This window comes from Sphaerulina musiva, assembly GCF_000320565.1.
Source record: "Sphaerulina musiva SO2202 unplaced genomic scaffold SEPMUscaffold_2, whole genome shotgun sequence".
In the NCBI taxonomy this organism is placed as follows: domain Eukaryota; kingdom Fungi; phylum Ascomycota; class Dothideomycetes; order Mycosphaerellales; family Mycosphaerellaceae; genus Sphaerulina; species Sphaerulina musiva.
The window spans coordinates 1,820,735-1,828,394 of record NW_016017384.1 but is presented as its reverse complement, the minus strand read 5'-3'; the positions used below and the strand labels follow the sequence as shown (position 1 = coordinate 1,828,394).

General features: G+C 53.3%; 3 protein-coding genes across 3 annotated transcripts; 1 reads left to right on the top strand and 2 right to left on the bottom strand.

Annotated features, from left to right (window-relative positions):
* Positions 1-559: 559 nt before the first annotated feature.
* Positions 560-2,960, bottom strand: SEPMUDRAFT_147389 (uncharacterized protein). The gene is made up of 2 exons (XM_016904267.1): positions 2,596-2,960; positions 560-2,497 (listed from the first exon to the last, which is right to left on the bottom strand). The coding sequence occupies exons 1-2, from the start codon at positions 2,777-2,779 to the stop codon at positions 1,905-1,907; spliced, it is 777 nt and encodes a 258-aa protein (XP_016763647.1). The 5' UTR covers positions 2,780-2,960; the 3' UTR covers positions 560-1,904.
* Positions 2,961-4,205: 1,245 nt separating this feature from the next.
* On the top strand, positions 4,206-7,184 carry SEPMUDRAFT_123800 (uncharacterized protein). The gene has a single exon (XM_016901863.1). The coding sequence runs from the start codon at positions 5,067-5,069 to the stop codon at positions 6,045-6,047; it is 981 nt and encodes a 326-aa protein (XP_016763645.1). The 5' UTR covers positions 4,206-5,066; the 3' UTR covers positions 6,048-7,184.
* Positions 6,390-7,147, bottom strand: SEPMUDRAFT_114617 (uncharacterized protein; the record flags this gene model as incomplete). Its single annotated transcript, XM_016901102.1, has 3 exons — positions 6,390-6,635; positions 6,730-6,922; positions 6,984-7,147. The coding sequence occupies 3 exons, from the start codon at positions 7,145-7,147 to the stop codon at positions 6,390-6,392; spliced, it is 603 nt and encodes a 200-aa protein (XP_016763646.1).
* Positions 7,185-7,660: the final 476 nt, after the last annotated feature.

The following is a 7,660-nucleotide window of genomic DNA, read 5'->3' as shown; positions in this document are numbered from 1 at the left end:
GAAGAAAGAAGGAAGGAAGGAAAGGTGAAGAAGGTAGGTATTTACAATGTAGAGCGCAGCTCCTCCCCATCGCAGTCCTTTGTCGTCGTCGTCGTCGTCGTCGTCGTCGTCTTTGCATCATCCGTGAAACCTCCTCTTCTTGGTGGGACTCCAGACCATGTGGATGCAGTAGTATTCTGTGCCTTTTCCGCTTTCGTCTTCGCTGCTTCTGCTAAGACCTTCTTCTTGGCGGCGGCGGCGTGGTAGTAGTCTTGTTTGGCAGTCGTGATGATCGTCTGGAGAGTCGAGGGTTTGCCTTTGTTACCTGCTGCTGAGGCGGGTCCGGCGCTGGGTGATGTGGTGGGATGGATCATGATTTTGTTGAGGTGGATGGGCGGATGGATAGCCCGTTTGAAGGTCGGTTGGTTGGTGATTTTTTGGAGATTTTGAGGGTGGATGAGATAGAGGCGTGATCATGGGGAGTTTGAAGTGAGGTGAAATCAAAGGGAAGCCCACGTGAAGCAGGAACGAGTGAGTATTCACTCACTTCGGCTTGGTGAAGTGAAGTGAAGTGAGGGGGCTAATGTAACGACGACGAAACTGAGAATTGCATACATGTACATTTCACATATGCGTGATGTATGGGCGGCGTTCAGGAGCTGGGGAGTGAGCTGAGCCATGCAGTTGTGAGACACAAAATACCACATATCCAATTTGCAGGACGAAGCCTTCTGCTCACTTCTTCTTCTTCTTTCGTTCGCCCACTGTGGTGCTGTTGGGCCGCCGTCACCAGTGAAGGGCAATCAGAACCCGGAGCCGGAACCGTGACACAACACACCTATCGAACAGCATGGGAAGGGTCTGAGGAAGGTAGGCATATCATCGAGGTCAATTTGTTGTATTCCACGTGATGAACAGATACATGTTTCTGGTCGCTAGAGATGGTTGGCATCCTCAATGGGCAAGGCGAACCGTGTTATCGCTCCTGACCAACGTGAGGACGCAGATTCACTGGTGTAGATCGCGATACTATCCAGAGTACGTGATTCGAGTAATGCAGTAGCTTCTTCTCTTCAGTCGGGTTCCTCTCCTCCTATGGTATCCAAGATAATGTCCCAATGCGCTTCTCCCATTGACCTGAGTAGAGCCTCTCGGACTGCCTTTTCGCGGACCAGGGTACCATCGTCTGGAACACTTGACAGAAACCATCTGATATGTCCAGAATACCGCCCGCGGCTTGATGGAAATCATCCGTGAGAAGCCCCGATTCTCCCCCCATGAAGTCTTCCAGCCAATGCTGCGACCAACATCGAGCATGCCAGTCCCCTCTTCAGACAAGTCAGCCTCCGAAGGGCTGAGTGGCGTCCCTATGCCCTTCCCACGAATCCTAATGGGGGAGACATGGCATTTCCAACTCAAAGCGGGAGCAGCTTATGGTCTCCAAGTCCGACCTTCAATTATTTCGTCTCAGGCGTACCATGCCCATCATAACATGCATCCAAAAGCTTATCATCACAATCGTGCTGCTCCCATCATCAAGTGCCGAGCCTAGGTTACTCCACAGTCAACCGTTCAGCTTCACGATGCACCAGAATTCCGCGGCGTACAGACTCGTGCCAGAGCAGCTGACTGATTTGCCTGACTCGACGGGTTCCGTTCCGGATCTCCTCCTACCAATGGCCTCTTGCCAATCAGGTTTTCACCAATACCTGCAATTGCTGCTGCGAGGCCATTTCCAACTGGAGGTAGGCTTTTGCGTCGCAATTTGCAGTCTAGGTGTATGGCCGGCATACACTAGAAACGCAGTGATGCTGTCGCGAAGCACAGGATGTTCCACCTAGCCCATCCGCACCGCGCTGTGTGCCAGCCAACGCGCAAATCATGCCATTAGATCCAGATTCTAGCCAATTCCCCTCGCGTATCCCTCATCGCGCCGATAACATTGTGCGCACTCTGTCGATTCTCCTCTGGGCAGCTTCCAGCTTCTCTAGCCGTCTCTTGCGCTCTGCGTCGCGCTGCTCGAGCGTAGCAACTTTCTGCCGTAATCTCTCGTTCTCCTTCTTCAGTGCTTCATCGGCGCCGCCGTTCTCCTCTTCCAGGGCCTTGATCTTGTCCCTCAGACCAGCATTCTCCCTGCGCTCAGCGGCCACCATGTCGTTCGCTTGCTGGAACAAGCTGGCGCTCAACTCCTCGACTTCGGAGTTGACCTCCTTGACCTTCGTCTCGGCTGCTATTCGCGCCGTCTGTTCCTTAATCAAGGTCGCTTCGAGCTCATGCTGGCGGCTCTCGTGTGATGTATCGCTCGGGGCGAGGGAAGCGCCAGACGCTTTGCGCATGAAACTGCCAAAGCGTGACAGTCCAGGTCGGTCGAGTGGTGGCGCTGCAGGAGGCGCGCTGTGAGGAGGGTCATCAGACCTGCTCGAGGAGGCAGAGCCCTGGCGTTGATGCTGTAGTTGCTGCAAGCGCAATGTTTCGCGCAGCACGCGTAACTCGTTCTCGTAGTCGATGAAGCGGAGAGCTACACAATGTCAGTCAGTCCATCAGTCCACGCACCTTCAGAAGGACAATTGCACGAAAGGTAGGTAGCTGGTCCCCCTGAATGCTGGCATCACATACATGCAGCAGTAGCTTTCTGCGCCAGAAGCCCATTCTCCTCCTCCAACTCCTCGATGCGCTTCCAGTTCTGGGCCGCCCCGTACTCATTATGCTCGTCGTCGTCCAGCGCAGAATCGTGCGCTCCGTGCCGCCGTCTCACAGCCTGCACGCCATTGCTCGGCAGCGCAGCATGATTACTTGCCATGGCCCGCAGCAGAGTGACTGTGCTCTAATCCCGACATCGAGCAACGCCAGGGTGTATATTGTCCCCGCTTGCTAACGCGTGGAAGTATGCCAGGTGGGTGTCCGTGCTGCTGATATGTCGAACAATGCATCAGATAGGTCCTGTGTGATCGCAGAACGGAGGAAGAGGTAAGGTAGGTAAGGTACCAGGTAGTATATTCAGCTTGTCGGCGTCGATCTAAGGGTTCACTATCTAGGAACAGCTCGCGACATGTAACCGCCAGCAGTGGCACGTGGCTGTTATGTGGCTTGTGTAGAATGTACTTTAATTATAAGGTATATATATAGGTCGATATATGCCGTACAATCTATATATCTATATTCCTCGTGTAGCCAGTATACCGTAAGTCTACAGGCACACATCGCACCAGCGACTCTGCCTACCTACCTTAGACATTGGCCTCATTGCACTTGTGGAGACGTTCACGCTTCTCTGGCCACCGGTATGGATGTCGGCCACAGCATATCTTGTATGTCAAGTAGAGGGAAGAAGAGTAGCAGGCTGGGTGTTTTCAGCATACGAGGAGAGAACGAGCGCTCGAGTCATGATTGAGGCCATGCAGTCCACAACGTCTCATCATCCACGTGTTGTTGAGGACGTGCGGCTCGGTTCATCAGTGAATTCTCTTAGGTACCTCCTAGGAGGTCTGTAGGAGGTATATCTGTAGCCATCCAGTCCAAGCGAAGCATGCACCTTGATGTCATGAGAATGATGCATGTACTACCTCCGGACACCGGCAATCTGTAGAGACGCTCTTGCGTATGCGTGAGCGAACACGATCCGCGTTCGCACCGCGCTCCTGGTGACAGCGGCAAGCTGCAAAGATTTTATCGAGCTAATGTAGTGGAAAGTGGTAACGGGGCCTGGTAGCGTAACCGCTTCTCACTTTCCGTCTCAGGGCTTGCTGGCGTGAGGCGTGAGGTGAACAGTCCGGGCACGCAGCTGAGGTGGCAGAGGTCGTTTTTTCATCAGTCGCGTCCCATCTGTACCTAATACATTATGAAGGTCAGGTCAGGTCAGGTCAGGCTGTCAGGTAAGATCAGATACCTATAGTATGGTATTAGCTTGGCACGCAGCTATCGAATGTGGGTGAGGCGCGTCAGAAAATTCAGGTATAGGCGAGGTCGATGTGTGCGCCACAATGTGTTAAGCGAGCGTAGGAGGTACATGTTGCATGTACATCATCCATTTCGTCTGCCACGTCTGGTACATACGAGAGCCTACGAGAATATACTCTGGACACGTCTCTGCAGGCCTCGGAGCCGAGTCCGAGATGCCGACGACTACGTAGGTACCTAGGTACCTAGGTACTTGTAACTGTTCGCTCGTATCTCCTACCTCCTAGTCACAGCGTCCATTGCGCTTACTGCACTTCACTATACACTAGTGGATTCAAGCGGGGCGCTGGGAGCAGTTGTGGCGCCTCCCCTAGTCAACATCGACGATCGTGGCTAGTGTGCGGTGGCAGCTCCGCCCGTCGAGCTTCTCGCGTGTCTTTTGACGTGAGAGGTGAGAAAGTGAGAAGGATTGGTGGGAGACACAGCGTTTTTCCCCCCAAGCGTCGGCGGATGAGGAGACGAGAGGAGAGCCCGCTTCTTCTCCCATCTTCTGCTGCACTTCATTCACATGGCCCAGCCCAGCCCAGCAAGGGATTACATGTAGTAATGTACATGTAGTTCGGAAAGAAGGCCACGGCCAACCCTGCAATCGTCACTGGCCCCCACATACCTACGGAAAGTGCTCCTAAACAGACATTTGCCACACCACCACCATCACCACCACCACCACCAATAGCCATCAACACAGGCTTGCAAAACTGCCTACGCATTCTTGGAGCGTCTCTAACACTCACTTACCTGCATTCACAAAAGGCTCGACCTGCAGTCTGGGCTTTTAGGCCTCCTTCTGACGCGGTCGCAGCCAGTTCGCTTTGACTGCTTCAAACAACGACATCTGCCTACCTTTGCCGCAAACGCAATGCCACCCAGTGAAGAGATTTCTGGGGCGTACAGCCACACCATTTCGCCATACGCAGATGTGGCGTTTGAGCCATCCGCAGCCTTCATGTTCGACGAGGCTGGAGATGAGGAATTCCCGGATATGGAGCGCAATCTGGTCTCCCTCAATGCGTTCAACGCGACTCATGGCCGAACACAGCATTTCGATATGCTCGATGGTGACAAGTAAGTGCAACTGCAACCAGTGTCGAGACACCTTCCATGTTGACTGTTGCAGCAATTCTTCCCAAATGCCATGCGCAGAGCTCGACCACTCCATATTCCTCGATCCAACCCTCGGGCAATCACCAGCATCGACGCCATGGATGCAAGAGCAGCCACGGCAGGACTTCCACTTGCAGGTTTCGCAAGCAGAAATCTTAGCTGGTCGCGCTTCCAGCGTTTCGCAGCAGCATGGGCAGATCACACCACCCGACGACAACTCGCCCACCGTGTCTGGGAACGCTTCCCACCAGCCCCCTCAACGTGTATCGGGCGGCGCGCCGCCGATGAATGCCAAGTCAGAACGAGCCCGCAATGCAGCCAACCAGCGTCATGCGAAAGCCAAGAAGGCGAGGAAGGATAGCGTGCAGAGTCGCAAGCTGGATAGTCCGATTGATGAGGAGGGCGAAGAGGTGGATGGAAAGCGCGAGAAGTATCGAGAGAAGAATCGGGTCGCGGCATCAAAGTGTCGAGCGAAGAAAAAGATGCACACCGAAGACCTGGAAGAGTCAGCTCGACAAATCATGGCAACCAATAGCAAACTGAGAGCCGAGGAGCGGGAGCTTCGAGACGTCTTCTCGAGTCTCCGTCACCTGGCTCTTTCCCACGATTCCACCCAGGGCTGCAAATGCTCGGCCATACACATGTACAACAACCACAAGGCCAACGAGGCGGCGAGGACAGCGGCCATGGGCCTGATCGGCATGGGTGTGTCCTTCCAGAACAACCCGTCTCCATCGACGGAAAGTGACATGTCAAACCTCAACTCTCCTCAATTCGGTCCAGAATCCAGGGCACAATCATTCTCGACAAGCAGGCCAAGATCCTTGGCTCAACACGGCAGAGACCAGCCGATGGGCGAGCAGGTCGGATACCTAGTACCTGGCACAGTTTCTGAGCCGCGAAGGCAGTCGCAGTCGGCTCAGCATGTGGGTGTCCTAGACGCAGCTGGAGATTGCGCTCTTGGTCCCACGAACGAGACCGAAGACCACAGCATGGAACTGTGCTGATGATGTTGACGGCGTACAGTGCTGAGGTACCAGTTGCAGCGGAAGTGCGGTGACGAAGAAGCCGGTTTGAGCAGGATTGCATTGAGATACGGGAGCATGCTCCAGATTATGATTCATGAGTATACGGCCAATTCTGCGCAGCCAGCAGAATAAATATGCGGCCTTTTTGCGAATAATTGAAGATCAGTCATCAGATCTGGCGGTGATATAACCTTGGTCATAGATATGCTTTTGAATGACCTTGAGGCGATGGAGCAGAACAGTGCAGTCTTTTTCCTATTGCAATGGGTATCGCGGTGGAAGTCTTGCATCATGAAGGGTGGCGACCATAGCTCAGAGGGCTCAGAAAGGGAAATCCGCCCGATTGCAGTCTGGAGATCCATGGGTTCCCCAGGAAGTGTTTTGGCAAATCCGTCGCAGCCGGGCAGGCCATCGGACATTCAGTGGCGGCACAATGCCGAGCGAAGCTGAACCTCGTGATTCTTCGAAGTCATTCTGTGGCTGCAAGGTCTGCCTCTGATGTGGACTTGTGCGCGAGTGGGCCCGATCGTTGTCGTTTTTCTGTGACCGGTTGGCGGCGCGGGGAGACTGCAACAGTTATCAACTACATCTTTGCGCATCGTCAGCTATATTGATATATGTTATCAGACTTACGTTGTTGTTACAGCTCGATTAGTCGTACACAGCCATGGTCGAGTTTGGATCTAGTGTCACCTCCCGCTGCAAGTGTAAAGAGCCACGAAAGAGGCAAACGCTGGCGATGATGCAAGTTGACTTTTATTGATTGCGAGGTCGCTCTGATTGATTGATCGATCATGATGTTGCAATGCAAGGCTGGTTGTGCTCGTGCAATTTCTGCTGGTGATTTGGTGTCACTCAACTCTCACACACACACCAGGATTCTCCGAGTGCCGTCAGATGCGACCGACGACGCACTCGAAATAGCCCAAGCGAGCTACGCGATACGGGCGGTGTCGCAAGTCGTCGTGAGCCATGGTCGTAGAGGCGATAGGATCGAAGTGGGGATCTTCGATGGTCGTTCTGGGAGGCCATGTTTCACCGCATACGGCATCTTCGTCCATGGTCGCGATTCTTGTCATGTTGATGTCGAGGAGAAAAGAGAGAGATAGAGATAGGAAGATAGAAAGAGAGAGAGAGGGCAGAAAGAAAGTGGCGGAACGTCCCCCAAGGTCTCGGACTACCTCCTGGTAGGTACCTGGAGCTTAAGAGTCTGTGTGCTTACGAAATCGAAAAATAGCCATGTGCCCCCAGTAAACTCTTTTGTGGCGGCGGAGGGATAGCCGTGTCCGGGCTTCTATGGATTAATACCTAGCACAAGACAACCTTTTTTTAGTACAAAAACTGGGATGGATGGATGAATACCTGTATCTGTATCTGTATCTGTACCTGTACCTGTACCTGTAGATGGATGAATGAATGTCTGGATGGAGGGCATCACTATGCGGCAACAACTACGTTCGCACACACACCCACGCTCACTCATGCAGCAGTGCCTTATTACCGCTTTACCTCATACACCTTGTACCTTAGGGACCTGTTCCTGTATGTAATGTAGGTCCCTGAATGATTACCTGTACCTTACTGAGGTGATC